The 18,979-nt window shown below is 51.2% G+C and overlaps 1 protein-coding gene across 2 annotated transcripts in view; it reads right to left on the minus strand.

Annotated features, from left to right (window-relative positions):
• BCR (BCR activator of RhoGEF and GTPase) overlaps positions 1–18,979 on the minus strand; it is a 78,435-nt gene that overhangs the window by 29,932 nt on the left and 29,524 nt on the right. For both annotated transcript variants that reach the window (XM_070951618.1, XM_070951617.1), the window contains 10 exons: positions 17,398–17,582; positions 14,036–14,140; positions 13,416–13,601; positions 11,648–11,755; positions 10,277–10,337; positions 8,906–8,958; positions 7,958–8,098; positions 1,708–1,829; positions 929–1,097; positions 244–363 (listed from right to left, as the gene is read on the minus strand). In XM_070951618.1, coding sequence (XP_070807719.1) covers positions 244–363; positions 929–1,097; positions 1,708–1,829; positions 7,958–8,098; positions 8,906–8,958; positions 10,277–10,337; positions 11,648–11,755; positions 13,416–13,601; positions 14,036–14,140; positions 17,398–17,582 — 1,250 coding nt within the window. The remainder of the gene's footprint in view (positions 1–243; positions 364–928; positions 1,098–1,707; positions 1,830–7,957; positions 8,099–8,905; positions 8,959–10,276; positions 10,338–11,647; positions 11,756–13,415; positions 13,602–14,035; positions 14,141–17,397; positions 17,583–18,979) is intronic.

Raw genomic sequence — 18,979 nt, forward strand, 5'->3', positions numbered from 1 at the left:
AGAGAAAGTCTCCAACCCCAAAGCTGCAGAACCAGGAGTCGGTGACAGCACTTCAAGAGAGAGCCCAGAGACAAGCCACGTCCTTTGCCCCTGAGCTTTCCGAGAAAGGGCTCCACCTGCTTCCGCAAATAACTCCTTGCCTTGGGAAATGGGCACGGATGCTGGGCCACCCAGATCCAACCGGAGGGTTCTGGGAGAAAGAGAGAGCTTTGCATACCACTAGAAATCCAGAAGATCACTCACTTTGCCATTGCGATTGTGCACCCGGAAGGCCATGTTAGGAGACATCAGGAGAAGCAGGGATTCCTGTTCGGACAGCTTCTTCTTCAACCTCTCCAAGTTCTTGCTTCCCTTGTTAGCTTTCTGAGGAGGAGAGAAGCCCAGACAGAGGTTGTCTTCTCCTCTGTTCACAACTCGAGGGTTGCGGGGGACCCAGCCTCTCTCTTCCACAAACGACACGGGCTCTGAGTGGGGTCTGCTTCCACACAACCCATCAGGCCTTCTTAGGCCGAATTCTCCTTCTCCTTCATCTGGAAACAGTGGCATTCGGGGCTCTGATATCCTAGTGCCTGGAGTCCAGAGGAGGAGGAAGAGGAAAGCTTTTTCCTGCCTCGACAGGTGTCTGTCGCACTCCTGGCCACTAAAAAGTGGAGGGTTTCCACAGCACCCAGCGTGCTCAGCATTCCTAGTTGAATCTTCTAAGCCACCTGGCCTTGGTGTGCAGGGCTCCCATTAGGCTAACCCTCCTCAGAATAAAGCAGTTGTGCAGCTGCCTGGTTTGCTTTAAGGGTGGTTAGCTAACCAGCTCACTCTAGGCATTCCCAGTGAAGGAGCCCAGTGAAGGAGCCCTAAGCAAATGTGTCAGTCTGTCCAGTGGTAAAGAGTTGATAGCCTGCCACCACAAAGTGCTCCACATCCCTCCTTCTACCTTTTCACGTTGGACGTCACTCTTGAGTTGGGAGATCTTGATCTTCATGGCATCCAGCTCCTCGTCTGGCACAAGGGAGATGTTTGGCATAGTCTCTGAGTCATCCACCATCTGGAAGCTGAGATCTGAGAGGGGGATGTACCACTTACAGTCATACTGCTGGCTCTTCCTGCAAAGGGGAGAAGGACAAAGGTGAGCGACTCATCCCTGACCTCATCCATCCCCAGAGCCCCCAGCAAGAGAAGGTGAAGCCAACGGCAGGCATTTGCTTTGGGGAGCCGCTTGAGTGGGGGTCTCTCTCTTGCACACGTTTCGAACTGCTTCCCTTTCTCCTTCACTACCTTGATACCCCTGAGCCTGGCTTTGGAGGTTAAACTCAACACCCCCACCCCCCAAAAAAGCTGGAAAACAGATTAAAATGTGCTAGATTTGGTTGCAAAGAAGCATCTCATGGACAGTAGCAGGGATTTTTTTGGATACCTCATAAAGTATCATTTTCCAACGATGCAAACTTTCTTTGCAATTTCTGCCTCAAAAACATCACATAACTGTCAGCTGCAGGGCCAGAAGTGTAGAACATCTGGGGGTTGGCAAGGACATGGGCTCTAAAGTGGAGTTCCCCCTCCTCACTTAGAAAGAGAGACCCCCAGTGTAGTTCAGAAGTGCTCTTTTCGCCACTGGGCATCCGTCCCCAAGGAGGTTCTCTCAGGGCCTCCTTCCTTCCATCCAATCACGGCTCCTCCCCCCCCCCCCCATAACTGCTCCCAGGTGGGGCTCACCCTCCAATCTGCTTCTTAAGCTTGGCGCAGAGGAACAGATCCGTGAAGAGAAAGACATGACGCAGCTTCCGAGATCCCTCCACCAGCTCCACCATGAAGCTGTCCTTCAGGAGTTGCCGGTGCTGTCAGGAAGAGGAGTCAGGCCAGTTAGCTAGAAAAGAAGGGACAAACAGGCCACACCCCACCAGGTTTTTTTAGAGGGGGGAACCCAATGGTATCGTCTGCCAGTCTAGGGAAGGAGAAAGTGGCCAACAGAAAACCATAATCCAACTATGGAGGAACTCAGCAAAGATGACAAGGCAACTCTTTAGTTTTGAGCTTTTTAATCAGAGCAGATGTTAAATCAGGGAGTCTAAAGATGGAAGCAGCCAAGAGATGACCCAGTAGGCAAAGAGGGAGTGATGCAACTCCTGTCTACGGAGTAAGAAGCCGCTACCCTGGAGATGCCGCAATAAGAGCAACCACTTGACTACCCAACTTGTCCCCAAAGCAGCCCAGAGGGACTCAGAAGTAGCTCATGACAGAAGAAGGCCACAGCCTGCTTTTCTAATGGAAAAACCCTGACATCTTTCTTTGAAATGAGGGAGAAAACAGCCCTGCTCAGAATGTTGTAACCTGGTTGTGTAATGATAGGACCAAGTTTGAAGGACCTCAAGTACTGATGGCAGCTCAAACCAAACTTGACTACTTTTTGTCCACCGGCCACTGTTCACCGGCAACTCTCCATGCTCAATGCTGCTGCATAACTTCCAATCCATAAAAAACAAAACCAGGAGAGTTGTCCTATTCTTGGTTTTTAGGTTTTGTGGAAGTCAACTGGCTGAAATTCAACACAAAGAAATAGTTCCCAAGTCAGTGAAAAAACAATTATAGAGCTCAAGGGTCTCAGCACCCTTGAAACTGCCCAGTTTATGACTCAGGTTCTGGACAAAACTCTAGAAATGCAGATACTTTATTTCAAGCTGAGAATACCTGGAACAGTCGTTTCGAACTTGCAATACTCTGTACATTACAGATAAATGGATAGCCAGGAAGATTATGCCCAACACCACAACCCAACCTTCTTGGTCAGCCTTTTGAACTTGAGAAAGGTTCACCTGCTAAGTAGCCATCACTGAGCCCACAAAGGATCTTTGCTCACTGCCAAGCTAGTGAGCTGCCCCTCCCCAAACCAGCCCAAAGCCTCCTGTCCCATTGCCCTTCCTCGCCTGCCTTCCTTTCTCCCTCTGTTTCAGTTACTGCAGTCACCGACTTCCTTCCAAGGTGGCAGTCTAAGAGATCTTACACCCCTGGAGCCACCATCAGATTTTTGTCAGGAGGGAATACAGGGACAGCTGGGGAGAACTTCAGCCTCTCTCACTCACCAGGTGTAGACAAGATGAAGGCAGCATTGCAGAGCTGGAATGGAAAGAAGGGGCTGCCAGGCCAGGTTTCTTCCATGATTAGGCACAAGTGAGGAAAAACACCATGGATTCCACCTTGGCATTCTCCGATTGCCCAACGAGTGAACTAAAGCCACTTTTAAGCAGGGTGTGTCCAATCCTTCCTTGTGGCAGAAAGTCTAAAGTAGGCAGGACTGTCCTTAAGCTATTTATTGCTCACCCGGGACTTTTATTACTTTGAGATCCCTCAGTTAGAGGACTCGGGAGATACAGTTCACTATTAAAATTGAAAAGTTGAAAGAAAAGTCCTTTTTACTCAAATTACTGGCTGCATGCTATGGCCAGTCAAGCCACATTCAGCATGGTTCACTTTTTCAGTTGCTCCAAACAAATTCAGAGATGCCAGAAAACCAGCACCAGGACCTAACTTTTCCAAGCAGATGAGAAGTCTGGGAACATAACCAGACAATTCATTATTTGGGGGCATTTGCACTCCAATCACCTGATGAAAATCTCAAGGCAAAGTAAAACCTAATAAGAAGCATTAAACCATATAAAGTCAAAAGTTGGGCATGACTGATCCTGGTTGGCATTTGAATGGGGGGCCCTTAAAAATGTCCAGGGCCCTTAGGCCAGCGGGGGAATCCACTTACCTTCGCTACCAGTTCGGGAACGGGAGCACGCAGGAGTACGCATGCGTACATAAATCTGCACATGCGCAGAGGGTAAAAAATGGGACGAAATGAGGTCCCAGCCTCCCACCACCAGGGCTACCGGTTCATGCAACCCGGACAGAACCGGCTGGATTTCACCGCTGCCTTAGGCACATTGAAAAACATCCTGGAAGAAAGCAGTGGCAGACCCCACTTCCATACCACCCCAAGAAAACTGCAAGGAAGCATCTAGGTATGTTATAGGGAGTCAAGCTGATGAAGCCTTTACTTCATCTTTTATTTCCATAATATGTGAAGTAGGACTAATCCAAGGCCCCGTGTTTCCAGGAGGAGGAGGAGGAGGAGGAATAGGTAACTTCCAATTATCTCTTCACCTCCACAAGACTTTTGTGCTAGAACAAACGCTGGTAGCCTTTCTAACCAAGCTGGTTGGAGGTGTGTGGATCTGGCCTGTCTTATCTGTACCCTTTAGGGAAGGGTGGTAGAGACTGTGAGGGTTTTTTTAAACAACAACAACAACAAAACAGCAGATGGAATCTGCTTCCCTATGGCATAAACCCATTATTCCTGCGCTCGGAGCAGTCACGTTCTCTGAGCTGAAGAGAAGCAGGTCAGGGTCTTCTCTTTCAGAATATTCCCTGTAATACTTCCTTGGTCAACCGGCCAAGAGGAAGTAATGGTTACATAGTGATTAAGTTTCCTCTTTCAGCAAGTCAAAATTATTGCCAGCAAAAAGTTTTTAGGGTTAGAAGCAGGAGACAGAAGTGCTCTTGGAGCCCTGTGAAAAAGGAGACCCTCCAGACAAGCTTCGGGAAGTATCTCTGTTTAAACATTTGTTAATCTGCAAATTCCTCTTCAAGAAACACCCTTGAGGTTGCCAACCAGTGGCTCCAACAGATGTCCAGCACGCTCAAGACATTTCCGAGGCCACCAACATAGAAAACTCCCCAAGCGCAGTCCATGCACAACATTCCAAGCATTCATTGGTAACCGAACTCCAAACAAGTGCCTTGCAAGCAGAGCTTCTCCTGTCCCCTCCCTCAAAAGCTCCAGGGCCAGGGTCTGGATGCAGCAAATGAGAACAGCCTGCAGAGCTGACTTTTTCAGCTAAATGGACTTTAGGATGCAAAACCTCCAATTTTCCTGCCTGCAGCAAAGGGGCATAGAAAGAGCTTTAGAAAGTACCAGTACCGCAGCTTTATTATTGGTTCATGCTTGTCCAAACAAAGCTAAGCCGAAATTGGTTTCCTCTGGTTGCAAGGGAGGGGCAGGGAGCCCACAGAAGTTTCATCCATACTGCATCTGCTCTGCTCACCAACCCCCCCCCCCCCCAAGGCCCCCTCACCTCTCCAACAGTTTCAGGTCCACAGTGGTACTTGGAAAGACTAGAGAGATGCTCACTAGAATCCAAGAAGCCACGTTCTTCTAGGGGATGAAATCCAGTTCAGGCTCTTGAGGTGAAAATGCTTCAAATGCATTAGCAGCAGTTGGTTAGAAGACTTCCAAGGGCTACTAAGAAATTACCCTTTGTTGACAACGATTTGGCACCCAGAGCCTGGAGCAAACACAAGGCCACGTTCGAGGCCATCAGTTGCAATCTCATGAGAGCATCGGCAGGAACCCTCTGAACCACATTTTCCCCACCGTGGCAGCTTGAAGAGGTGTGATTCTCCAGCCATCTCTAGAAACTGAAGTCCACGTCTCTTCAAGCTGCCAAGGTGGAGAAACCCCTGGAGCTGAAGCCTGGATGGGGGGTGGGGGGGAGACTGAGTGCTGGCTAGACTCCCAGACTGCGTTTCCCAGGTGCTGACACAACATGACACAACAGCTCTTTTCAGTTGTGAAGGAGAGTTTCAGACTTTTCAGGCTTCCGGCTTTAAAAACAGAATTCTTGGCCAAAACACATTCTTGTGCCCAAAAACACCTTCATGGATCTCAGCTCAAGAACCACATTATAGAAGAAAAACAGCAGATAAATATTAGACATACTGGGACCTACTGGAAAATTATCAAGGGGAATTTAAAAATCAAATCAAGAGAACAATGAATAGCGGAAGGATATACTGTAATTACCAATGGTTGTCCCATTTATAATTATCTGAAAGATTTAAAATGGATAAAAAGATTGTGGCATCGAACAAAGTAAGTCAAAATTTGAAATGCAGTTGTGGATGGACGTGTATTTGCAGAGGAAAGCAGGTTAAAGAATGTATGATAAATGTATATAAGAACTTTGGTTGTAATGTACAGATGGATCAATGGGAAATTGTATGGTTAAAAGAGTTGCAATTGACATTGTGTTATGATCCCAAAGAGATTTTTTTAATAAAATGATGTATGACGACAGAGAAATTATCTAGAATGTATAAAGGCACTTCAAATGTATGTGGGAGATATGTAGGATATGAAGGAACATTTTATCATGCCTGGTAGACTTGAAAAAGTTTTAAAAATGGATCCAAATACGGATTTTGAAACAGAGGATTTTAAAGACCAATATTAAATTGAACCTGGAACTTTTAGGTTTAATGGACAGTTAGAAAAAAGCCTTGGAAGATTATTTCAGTATGTGATCTCAGGCAGTGAGATTACTGTGTGCATCGAGGTGGGAAGATTCCAGAACAAGCACCATGGAGAAGGGGCTGGGGAAGAATCACCAAAATTTAATAAATAAAAAATAAATAAAATTGCACTTTTGTTGAAAAGGATAAAAACTTATTTGGATCAGAAAAAAGTCATTATCTACATTTATTGCTGATTGGAAGCCTCTTATGGACTTTGTCCATAAAGACCAAAGAATGAATTTGTGAACTTCGGTTTTTGACAGACTGTAGAAAGAAGAGCCAGGTGATGATGCATTTCAGAGACAGAGATTAAAATATATTCCTACTTATAATTGCTGTGAAGAATGTTGGAAGTCTCTACAGGTAGTCCTCGACTTACTAAATAGTTCATTTAGTGACCATTCAAAGTCACAACGGCAATGAAAAAAGTGACTTTGGACTGTTTTCACACCACGGTTACAGCAGCCCCCTGGACATGGGATCAAAGCTCAGACGCTTGGCAACTGGTTCATACTTATGACAGTCGCAGCATCCCGTGTGTATGTGTGTGTGTGTGTTTGTGTGTGTCACTTGCTCCCCTTTTGTGACCTTCTGACAAAGTCAATGGGGAAGCCAGATTCACTTAATGACCTTGTTTCCAATTTATCATACTGCACTGATTCACTTAACAACTGTGACAAGAAACGTTCTAAAATGGAGCAAAATTCACTTAAATGCCTCGCTTAGCAACAGAAATTTTGGGCTCAACTGTGGTCATAAGTCGAGGACTAACTGTCCTTTATGCTTTTTTTTTTTCTTTCTACTGGTTTGTGTTAATAGCTTTTATCTTCTTGCTGATAATAAAATATAATTTTAATGAAAGTTACTGTATATATGCAAAATAACCCACAACAGAATTCTTGGGATTTGTTCTGGTTTAGCTACGTTCCGCTGACTCTCTTGGCTCCGTTCACCATTTTCACTCTCTCTGTCAGGACTTCATCTACCTGTGGGAAGTTGGCTCTCTCCCACTCTAGACGTGTTGCCCCCTTGGCAGGCAGATGCTCCTCCAGGGTTTCTGGGCTAGAGCGCCTGGCCAGGCCATGCAGAGAGCCCAAAGCCTGGCTCAGCTATCAACCTTTCCCCAAGCTCTAGCAGGCGAGTACAGAAACAGGCTGGAGTCCCTTGTGCCCAACAGCCCATCACTGTCCGCCCTTAGAGAGACTCCCCTCCGTTCCTTTTTCTCCCCTGCACTGTATAATCACCTCTGGAAAGGGGAAAGGGGCCTCCTCGCCACTGAGCCAAGCCTGCATCTCTGCATTTCAGTAAGTCCAGCGTTTGAGTCAGGCTGGCTCACATTCCCCTCCCCCCCCCAGGACTGCCAGGTGCTGCTGGGCCGAGGGCCTCGCTGTCCTTCAGGGGTTCAACCCGCAGCCTATTGTTGGCAAGAAAGGATGAGGCTGCCAACCGAATGGCCTCAAGAGCCAAAGCCAGGGATAGAAATGGCGGCTGGTCTGGAAGAGCGATGTGTCTGTCTCCGGTCCCAGCACAGCTCCTGCCCATTCAGAGCTTTTGCAAGCCGCAAACAGTCGCCCCTTCTGGGAAGTCCTGCTAACCAGACCAAAGGCGGCCTGCCTCGTTGGGCACTCACCTCCCCCTTCTGGACAGTCATAGATTGTCTCCTGGGCGTGATCTCCTCGTTGATGCTGGACAGGAAGTTCTGGGAGATGCGCAGGGCGTCCTGCAGGAGCAGGTAGTCGGGGTGACTCGACGGGGTGTGCTTCAGCAAATCCTGTTTGTCAAGAGGGAAGGGAGAAGAGCATAGCACTGGCAGTCCGGGCGCTTCACTTCTGAAGGGTTTTCTGTCTAACTTAAAGCTTAGAACCAACCGTCAGATCCAAGGTCCTCCCAGACAGACGGCTGCCCAGACTCTGCTTGAACCCGCCCATGGCCTCCCTCTCACGGGTTCCACGGCCTCCATCCACTCGGATGTGTTTCTTCTCCTACTCTGCTGAAGTCTGCTCTCCCTCACAGTTGCATCTGTACCTCCAGGAGCCCAGAACGTCTTGCTTCATCTCAGCTCAGAGACGAGAAAAAACCTCCACAAGTGATCAAGGCCTGGGATTCTCCACGGGTGGATTTCGGGCAAAGCTGTTTGTGGTTCTGCGTGGAGCAGTAGCTGCACAGGCGCCCTTATGTTCCAAGCGCTTCAAGTCAGCCCCTTTTCCTATTAGCAGCATTGCTTTTACAAATCCTCCACCCAACTTCTTCTCCTGGGGTGTCTTGCCTGCCCCCCACTCCCCTACCCTAACCAGGAGTCATTTGAATGTGATCCAGTGTGCTGTGGGAACCCAACCTCTATTTGACTCGGCTGTATCAAGCAGCCATCAAGTTAAGCCAAAAAGATGCTGCACGGAACATGTCAGGTGAAGGGAACACCTGTGCTTTGTTAACCTGCGTTCTGCAGCAGGTGGAAAAGACCCCATATCTGGTCACTCTTTGTGTTATTTCCTGCTTGTGCATTGACTTCTCTGAAACAAAGCAACCCCTCCAGTTTCCAGCAGAAAAGCCAACAACATTAATATTCATGGCAACTTACGTGGAGCACAAGTGTACTGCGTGTGACCCGATCCACCGGCTTGTAGAGGAGAGCTACGGGGAAATAAAGGAAAATTAGAAACTGTAGGGCAGTGATGGCTAACCTTTTTGCCATCGTGTGCCAGGAGAGGGGGGGGGGTCGCACGCCCGTGTGCCCACACCCATAATTCTATGCATGCACATGCGACACCCCCCACCCCCACCCCCACTCCCGGCACACGATGGCCCGGTAGGCCCCTTTTTCTCTCTCCCCAGGCTCCAGAGCCTTTCTAGGAACCTGGGGAGGGCGAAAATCGCCTTCCCACCCCACCAGAGGCCCTCCGGAGGCCGAAAACAGCCCATTTGCCGATTTCCAGAAGTCGGGATTTCTGACCTCCAGAGGGCCTCCAGGGAGGTGGGGAGGGCCGTTTTTGCCCTCCCCAGATTCCTAGAAAGGCTCTGGAGCCTGGGGAGAGAGAAAAACAGGCCCTCCCCACCACCCCCTGAGGCCCTCCGGAGGCAGGAAACAGCCTGTTTCCCTACTTCTGGTGGGCCCAGAAGGCCTGAAAATCAGCTGGCTGGCGTGCGCATGCATGCCGGAGCTGAGCTCGTGTGCCCACCGATATGGCTTGTGTGCCCACCACAGGTGGCACATGTGCCATAGGATCGCCATCACGGCTGTAGGGCAACACAATTCTATGAGGAGCAAAATAATCAAAATGGAGGAGGAAAAAGGTTCTAAGCAGAAGGTTCATGGGAAAACATGTCTTCTTTGACAACATGCCTGCTGCAATCCTTTGCAATTCACCTCTGCTACTCCCCGCCCCCACACAGCTAGTCAAGCCCTTCCCATCCCCTGCACCATGGATGGCTATAGGATGCTGAGTCCCCTGTTGCTGTTAATCCCAAGGGCTTCACTCCAAGAATTTGACTGATCAAAAAAGAAAAACAGCCTTGGTAGTACAGTGGTCTAAGGCACCCTGTTATTAAGCTGGTTATTAAGACCAGCTGCCTGCAATTACTGCAGGGTTCGAATCTCGCCAAGGCTCAAGGTTGACTCAGCCTTCCATCCTTTCTAAGGTAGGTAAATTAAGGACCCAGTTTGTGGGGGCAATAAGCTGCCTTTGTATAAAATATACAAAAGGATGAAGGCTATTGCTTAACGCATTGTAAGCCGCCCTGAGTCTCCGGAGAAGGGCGGCATATAAATCAAATTAAAAAAGAAAAAACAACAACAAAAAAAACCCAACCAAGCCAGTCAGCCCTGCTTATACACGTCCCTGCAGAACAAAAAAACCCAGAGAACCCCCTTGCGCCATATGGAGCTCCTCCTGGGTGGGGTGGGGGATTCTTATTGTCCAGAAAACATCCACTGGACCACCACATGACTTACTTTCCAGGGAGTTCTTTGTTGTCTGGTCCCTTGCATCCTTGGAGCTTCTAGCTCTGAGGTTCTGCAAAAGATGAATAAGGCTCAGGTTAATTTTCTTCAGCCTGCATCGTTCCTTGTCTGGCAACAGATGCTGCCTGGTTCACACACCAAATCCAGATGAGGCTCACAATCTTCCAGCATAGAAAGCAACAGCTCAAAGGTTATATCTCTTGTCCAGGGATGAAATCCAGCAGGTTCTGACAGGTTCTGGAGAATCGATAGCGGAAATTTTGAGTAGTTCAGAGAACTGGCAAATACCACCTCTGGCTGGCCACAGAGCGGGGAGGGAATGGGGATTTTGTAGAATCCTTCCCCTGGAATGGGGTGGGAATGGAGAGTTTGCAGAATCCTTCCCCTGCCACGCCCACCAAGCCACGCCCACAGAACCAGTAGTAAAAGAATTTGAATTTCACCACTACTCTTGTCATGATGGTTGCCGCCACCACTACGCAGGTTCTCCCCTGCAGTTTACGGGGGGCTTGATGAGTACCTCAGACGAACTAGCTGGAATTTCAGCAAGCCAAGAAGGCCTCTGTGCCTTAGAAGCAGCCCCTGAGGGCCAGGGAAAGAGCTGCTCTCAAGTGTCCTTCAAGCCCAATTGAGATATTTCTGGAGGGGGTTTGGCCCTCTGCTACTCACCTTGCAGCAGTGGTGAAATCCATTTTTTTTTACTACTAGTTCTGTGGGCGTGGCTTGGTGGGCGTGGCAGGAGAAGGATCCTGCAGAATCTCCATTCCCACCCCACTCTGGGGCCAGCCAGAGGTGGCATTTGCTGGTTCTCTGAACTACTCAAAATTTCCGCTACCGGTTCTCCAAAACCTGTCAGAACCTGCTGGATTTCACTCCTGCCTTGCAGGTAATGTGGTGGGGGTGGGGGGAGGATTTTGCTGAAAGTATTTCTCTGATAAAAGCCACAATGGAAGGAAGGAGTTCTTGAAATCACTTGTAAGAATATTTGCTAAGAAAGAAAATGGCTCCACTGGCTGGATGTGACTCTCCTCCCACAGCCAAGACTTGAGTTGGGATGAGTCAAAATCCAGGCCAGGTTTCCCAGGTTCCAATAACAGCCCCCAAACTAGTTGGGTTTCCCTGGAGAGCCGTATGCCAGGAGAAGCCCCCCTGCACTAGGGTTTCTGGCCATCCTCACTGCCGAGAGACCCACAGAACCTGCAACATCAGCTCCATTGTGGGTTTAACCCAGGTGAGGTGGGGGCAGAAGAGCCCCATCAGATCCCTGCGAGGACCCCCCCCCCCCACATACAGCCGGCAGTCACTATGCAGGAAGAGACGAGGGCTCTGCACCCCCTGTGCACGTCGCACGGCCTCACTCACCTCCGAGATTTCTGCAAACTGCGCGTTGGCTTGGCAACACTTCTCGGCCGTCTCCATGGCAACCTCGTAATTATCCACAAAAGCCCGGTACACTCCCAGCTGGCTGGCCTGTGGGGGGGCAAAGGCGGAATGAGACCCACCCCGGTGCGGAAAGGCAGGAGAGGGCGGAGACCATCTCAGGAGGCTGTCTGGAGATCTGGAGAAGCAGGGGACACCTCTGGACGAGCCTCTGCCCGCCACCAGCAGGCAACCCCAAGCCGATGGCTGAGTCACAAGGGGGAGACACGCCCAGACTGGCCCCATCGCCTTTGGCCCCCAGGAGGAAGACGCCCCTCTCTGACGGGACAGTCCCGCAGGTCAAAAGCTGGCCACGCAACTGTTTCCTTTGGGAAAGAACGACAGTCCTGCAAGGACAACACACTCAGAGTGACCGAGGAATGCTTTACGCCCGAGGAGGGGGGTGGCCCATATGACACCACTGGGGCAGCATCTCTGCAACTGGATGGCCTCGGCCAGGGGTGGGTTCTACATTTTTTTACTACCGGTTCTGTGGGCGTGGCTTATTTTGTGGGTGTGGCTTGGTGGGGGGGGGTAATGTGACTGGGTGGGCATGGGCCAACTTTTTTTTTTTTTACTTTTAAAAGCATTTTTTCTACAACCTTAAGAGGTTGCAGAAAAAAATGCTTTTAAAAGCTTCTGACGATCAGGCAACTCAGCTGGGATCATCAGAGGCTTTTAAAGGCATTTTTTTCCTACAACCTCTTCGGCCAAGGTTGTACTTTTAAAAAATGCTTTTAAAAAAAAGGCTCTGATGAGGTGGGCGGGGTAAGCGAGCGGCAACCAGGCCAGGGACCGGTTCGGGGGTGTGGCCAGCTAATGTTATTACCGGTTCTCTGAACTATTACAAATTTTTACTATCGGTTCTTGCGAACCGGTGCGAACCGGGAGCAACCCACCATTGGCCTCGGCACTTCCGACATTGTAAAATGCCCTCCACCACCCTTCGCAACTACGTGACCAAACTTGGCAACCAGCCAGCATTTATGACCGGTGGCTGCATCTGTCCCACAGTCGCTGGAGTGATTGGCACCCCTTTTTGCCAATTTCAGCAAAAAACAACCAATTGGAAGAATAGGTTCACTTAAATGACTGCACCGTTCTCTTAATAACTCTGTGATTCACTTAATGACCACTGTGAGAAATATCAGAAAAAAAGTCTGATCATGTGGGTGTCTCCATTTCCAACCATGACTTCCAACCAGATTTCCAGTCCCAATTGTGGTTTTAAGTTTTTAAGTATTAAGAGTGGTTTTTAGGACTACCAGCCACTGCCAACTGAGCGGTTCAAAAGCATGCAGAGGCAGGTAGGTGAAGGCAGCAGGTGCCGCTCCGGTGGGAAAGTAACGGTGCTCGGTGGCCTCATGCCGGCTACAGCGGCCTTGAAACAGGGGTGGTGGGGTGGTGGTGGTGAGCAGCGCCCCCTAGAGTTGGCAATGACTAGCGGAGTGAAATCCACAGCAATTCCTTTGCCTATTATTATCATCATCATCATCATCATCACAGGCTCCCTCCAGCCAAGAGGGACAGCCCACAGCATGCTGCCAGCCTTCCTTCCTGTCCCCCCCCCTACTGGTTTCCAGCACTGACCCCCCACTCTCCTCACACTGCACATACCCAGCAACCCACTGGTAAAAGAGAACCGGAGCCTCAAGCTGGCTCTGAGCCGGGCAAAAGCCCCCTCCCTGCCCCCCCCAAACGCCCTGCTCACCAGTTTCTGGAAGAGGTCGCCCACCCGCTGCTGGTGGCTCCACTGGTGAACGCGGGGGGAAAGCCCATCATAGAAGTCCTTGTGGATCTCGTAGAGCTCAGGCACTTTGAAGAAGATGGTCTCGATCTGCTGGCTCGTCAGGACCGGCTGGGAGGTGGTGGCAGCCGCCTTCAGAGGCTTCATGGGCTGTAAGAGCCAAGACACAGAGCCGGATATGCCCTCTGTGGCTCAGTGGCAACTTCCTGGACATTGGCCTGCCTCTTTGAGCCCCCTCCCCCCTTGAGGAAAAGCCGGAGCTCTTGGGGGACAGCGCTACAGGCCATTCAGCGCTTCCCACTGGGTGGCACAACGGATGCCCCCCCAGCCCCCAGCCCCATCACCAGAAATGGCTCCAGCCATAAGGAACTGAGCAGAAGCTGGAAAAGAACCCAGCAACTTTCTTGCTTGGCTCCCAAGCGGCTGAATGGAGGCCAAGCAGGAGAATTTCTCAGTAACTGCCCCATGTTGTTACCCTTGGGGAGGGAGTCATTTGGTTGTTTCTGCCCAGGTCCACCTGCAGTTTAGCTGGAGAATAAACTCCCCCTCCGCCTCCCTCCCTCCCCCTCCCCTGGCGCCCTTACCAGCAGGAGAGCCTCAAGGTGACCCAAGTAGGTTTCCTCACTGGCCAGGATGCCCGACAGGACCCACTTCCTCATCTCCAGACCCTTTTCCAGGTCCGGCTCGCTCTGGAGAAAGGAAGAGAGGGGAGACAATGGGAGGCCAGGCCTTTGGGCCCAAGGTGGAGATTTGGGGAGGGGGTGGAAAGGGCCAATGAGAATGAAGCTAGGGTGGGGAGGGGCTGCTCTCTCCAAGAGAAAGGGGCGAAGTATTGAGGTATTGAGTTCATGGCCAGCATCCAAGGGCAGCAGAGTAGAATGACCGGCTCTGGGCTTGCAGGAGCCAACAAAATCCAAACTGGCCTGTGAGAAACGGACCAGTTCCTCCCTCTGGGACCCTTCCTCACAGAGCCCCTCACTGCTGTGGAGCCCCTCTGTGGAGCCATGCCCGCCCGCCACCCACCATAATGGCTGCCATGTCAAGATGAGGCAGGGCTCAGGAGAGACCAGGGAAGGCCATCCCCTCCCCCCACCAGCCCTCCTTGAAAGCAGCCCCAATGATCCCCCCACCCCATCCCCATCAGACAAGGTTTGGATCTCACTGGATCTTTGGAGACCAGGGGACCAAGGAGGGCCCCCGGACTCTTATTTATTTATTTTATTTATTTTATTTAAATTTGTATACCGCCCTTCTCCTAGTGGACTCAGGGCGGTGCACAGCCAAGTAAAAAACATCCAATACAAAATTTAAAAATTTAAAAGAATTATACCCTTTGGCCGAAAATTAAGAACCTTACGACTAAAACCCATTCAACAATTAAAAAATCGAATATCTCAAAAACGGGGGGGGGGGATTTCACGCCAGCCCTGCTTGATGGAAGAAAAAAGTTTTTAGGGCACCGCGAAAAGCCCGGAGATCTGATATCCTCCGTATCTCCGGGGGCAAATCGTTCGAGAGGGCAGGTGCTGCCACAGAGAAGACCCTCCCCCTGGGGGTCGCCAGCCGACACTGCCTAGCTGACGGCACCCTGAGGAGTCCCTCTCTGTGGGAGCGTACTGGCCGGTGGGAGGCTATTGGCGGCAGAAGGCGGTCCTGCAAATACCCAGGCCCTAAGCCATGGAGCGCTTTAAAGGTGGTAACCAGTACCTTGAAGCGCACCCGGAAGTCCACCGGGAGCCAATGCAGCTCACGCAGGAGAGGCGTCACATGGGAGCGCCCTCTCGCTCCCATAATCCCCCGCGCAGCCGCATTCTGCACCAGCTGGAGCCTCTGGGTGCACCACAAGGGGAGCGAATTGAGTGCCATTCGCTCTGGACCGGCAGGCATGGTGCCAGCAGATGTGCCCGGCCAGCCCCAAGGGGGGGGGGGGCACTGTCCTCTCTCAGAAGGCGCTGCCAAGGAGGTTTGGGGGGGTGAAGGAGGAGAGAAGCAGAGCCAGCTTATTTATAACCTGCCAATGGCATCCTTGCCAGCTCAGCTCAGGAAGGGCCTGCCTATTCCAGCAAAGCCATTGAACAGCAGAGAATAAGGAGAAGGGGGGGCGGTGAGGGAGGAGGTTAGTCAGTTAGGTAGGAAGGAAGCCAGCTGTGGGGGGGTTCTTGGCACAAAAGGAAAAGGCTGGCAAAAGCTCCCACTGAGGGTCACTCTCTCAGCCTGCAAGATTTCAGCTTCAAAGCCACCACACAGGGTCCTACTAAGCTCTCTCCACACACCCATTTCGGGGCCTGATCACCCCCCACCCCATCTCTGCAAAGCAAAATCTCCCCGTCCCTTCCCTCCTCCTTCCTCTCTCCCCACCCCCCTAGGGCACACAGCCTGGCAGATTAAAAGGAGTGAGGAGCCAAGGGAACTCAAAGGGGCAGGACTGACTGGCTTGCAGTCCCCAGAGTGGCCCTTCTCTCAGGGCATGGGGCATGCCACAGCTCGGAAAGGACTGCCTCAGGTGCCATCCAGTCTGGGGGGACTCCTTCCTCGGCTTTTGCTCAACCCTGCAGAGGATGCGGGGAGGCCCCTGCCAAAGAAGCCCCTGCGCTCTCTTGGTTCCATCTGCAGAGCTGTGCTGGGGGAAAGCACTGAGGCCCTGCTCCAGTTTGGCACAGGCACCACAAGGGACAGGAGCAGAAGCCTTGTGGCCAAGCCTATTCTTCATCTCTATAGTTGGCATCTTGACTTATTCTGGATCCCAATTGACACTGAGAGGCAAGGCCCAGGGGTGGGGGTCCAGATCTGCAAAATGGGGGCTGCTGTGGAGCAGAGTCTACGAGCAAAGGGTGTCCTGAATTCTGCCAGGCTCCACCTTCCCTCTGGGGGCACCAAGGCTCTTTGGGTGCGAGGATGGCTGTGGCTGGCCCTTGGTAGGGAAGGACGGATCCTGTCCAGCCAGAACAACAGAAAGTCGCCTCCCTTCACCCAGACAGAATTCCGCAGGGAGGGGAATGGAAGGAAAGGAGGTGGGTCCTTCACTTGGGGACCAGTCTGAAAGCTCGGGTGCAGGTGCCTTAAGAGAGACCCAGGCCCTCTCTGTGGGAGCGCACGGGTCGATGGGAGGTCGTCGGTAGCAGCAGGCGGTCTCGAAGATAGCTAGGCCCTATGGCATGGAGCACTTTAAAGGTGATAACCAACACCTTGAAGCGCACCCGGAAGACCACCAGGAGCCAGTGCAGCTCGCGCAGGAGCAGTGTTACATGGGAGCGCCATGCTGCTCCCGTCACTATCCGCGCTGCTGCGTTCTGGACCAGTTGGAGCCTCCGGGGGCTCTTCAAGGGGAGCCCCATGTAGAGAGCGTTGCAGTAGTCAAGGCGAGAGGTGACGAGGGCGTGAGTGACTGTGCACATTTGTGGGGAGGGTCGCTTCCTGCCTGGAAGGAAGAGCTTTCAACCCAGCACAGCCCTGGGCAAAGACACAAGAGAAGGGAGTGGGCAAAGCAAACAGAGAAAACATATAGAAAAGTTGGAGGGATGCAGGAAATGAATCCAGGTTCACTCAGCAAAAGGAATTCTATCCTGAGCGCTTTCTTTTCCTCCTGTTTGGGCCATTTTTTATTTTATGTGAAGCGACAGCCTGAGTGGTCTGAATGGTCAAAATATCCTGACTAAACCAACACCTCAGCAGATTCCCAAGGACCTGTGTTGCTTCTAGACCTCTGGGTGAAGTTGCCCTTACTCAGAGAAGATGGCCCTGCACAAGGATGTCCAGGCTTACAGGCTAGAGGTGCTGCGCATCGTCACTGGGGCGGCCAGTCTGGGTGCAGTTCTGGCTCCTGCCATCAACCCAGGCACGGCAAACACCTCCACTGGCGCCAAGGGGCAGATGCTACAGAATCCAGAGCTGCAACTGCACCCCCAAAGCCGAACCTCCAACTCCCTGCGACGCAGCAACAACTCACTGATTTTGAAGACTCCAGGGACCCCAAGGAGAAGCCATCTCGGCTGCCTCGGCTCTTGGAGCTGAGATGGGGTGAAGAGGAGGGGGAGTCATCGATGAAGGGCATCATGTCATGGTGGTGCCTCTGCTCTTCAGCTCTGTCCACATCGTAGGTGTAGCCTGGTGGGAGGCCCCCAAAGGAGAGCTCTGCAAAAGGAAGGCAAGGGAGAATGGGAAGGGGGACCCACAGCATCCTTGGGCTCTTCCGCTTGATCTAGGCCTTCAGGAGCTGCTCTGTGGATTCCTGATCATCCCAATTTTCCTGCAGAGGGGTCTCCAGGAGATCTGGCTAATCCGGCACCCTCAGACAGACGTCTCAACCTTTCCAATGAAAGCATAACTGAGATCAATTCAATTTCAGAGCATGCAGAAAAACAGTCTTGTGACCAGGAGAGGACTGGAATGCAAAGCTATACATGTTGATTTTGTTAGGGTCCAAAGTCTACTAGAGTAACACTTATTGGACTCCTCCCAGCACAAACCTGTGGGGAAAATGGAAATCTGCATTTTGTAGATTAATCTGCAATCGCAGGTGTGATGTGTGACTTGTGACTCCTTTCCAAACAGAGAACTGAAAACCCTGAAGGAGCCCAGGTCTACCAGGCCAGCTCCTTCTGCTTCAGGGGGACAAGTGGGGTCCCCCTGAAGTCCAGCAAACGGCTATCTACAACCTTTCCATGTGGACATTCATGGTGGAAAGAGAGATTTGGGGATCAGAACAGAGGGAAAAGGAGGCAAAAGCCCTGAGGAGAATGTCCACAATGACAAGTGAGGCCATCACCACACAACGTGCAAGCTCAGGATTTATCTGCTGAACCCCCTTCAACCAATTCCTTGCTTCAGGGAAAGAGGAAGGCTGGCTTGTCTCCTCCCAGAGAGGCTTCCGTGGCCCTCCTCTCCCACCACGTAAACCACCTGAACAAGATGAGGTGGGAGAAAAACTGGCTGGGCAGGTGACCATGGGCAGGGCTCCCAGGTACCAACTCTGACCCCAGATCAGCACTAACAACTTCAGTGTAGGAATTACTCCACCAGCAACTCTCTGAGGGAGGCCAGGTCAGGAAACAGGCCCACCGGTCTGCCTGGAGCTGGAGCACATCAGCCGGGCTCCGGTGACAGAATGGCGAAAGCTGAATGCGATTTCCCCACCACCACCACCTCTGGTATCCTGATGAATTTGGGGAAAATAAGAATCCGTCTGAGTTTCTTTCTCCATTTCCCTACACTACCTCTTGTTAACGAACTCCCTCCAAATGTTCTACCAAACCAGCAAATACAAAATAAAAATAATACTAAAACTCTGTTTGTTTATCTGTAACCTTCAAAGGAGCAAAACGGCTGCATCGTAGGGCAACAATTTTGAACTGAAGTACCAAAAGGGCTAATTTAAAGAATGCATCCAAAATCTGGGACTCAGGACTCCCATGGGGCTGAAATTCCAAGGATCTTCAGACCAAGTCTATTGGCAGACTGGCAGCCACAGCGCCACCACGGTCTAACCCCCCCACCAGCTTCCCACAAGGAAAGTCAACGGAGAAGCCAGC

Source organism: Pituophis catenifer, unplaced genomic scaffold (assembly GCF_029215685.1).
Source record: "Pituophis catenifer annectens isolate HBS135680 unplaced genomic scaffold, rPitCat1.0.hap2 SCAF_10, whole genome shotgun sequence".
Classification (NCBI taxonomy): Eukaryota; Metazoa; Chordata; class Lepidosauria; order Squamata; family Colubridae; genus Pituophis; species Pituophis catenifer.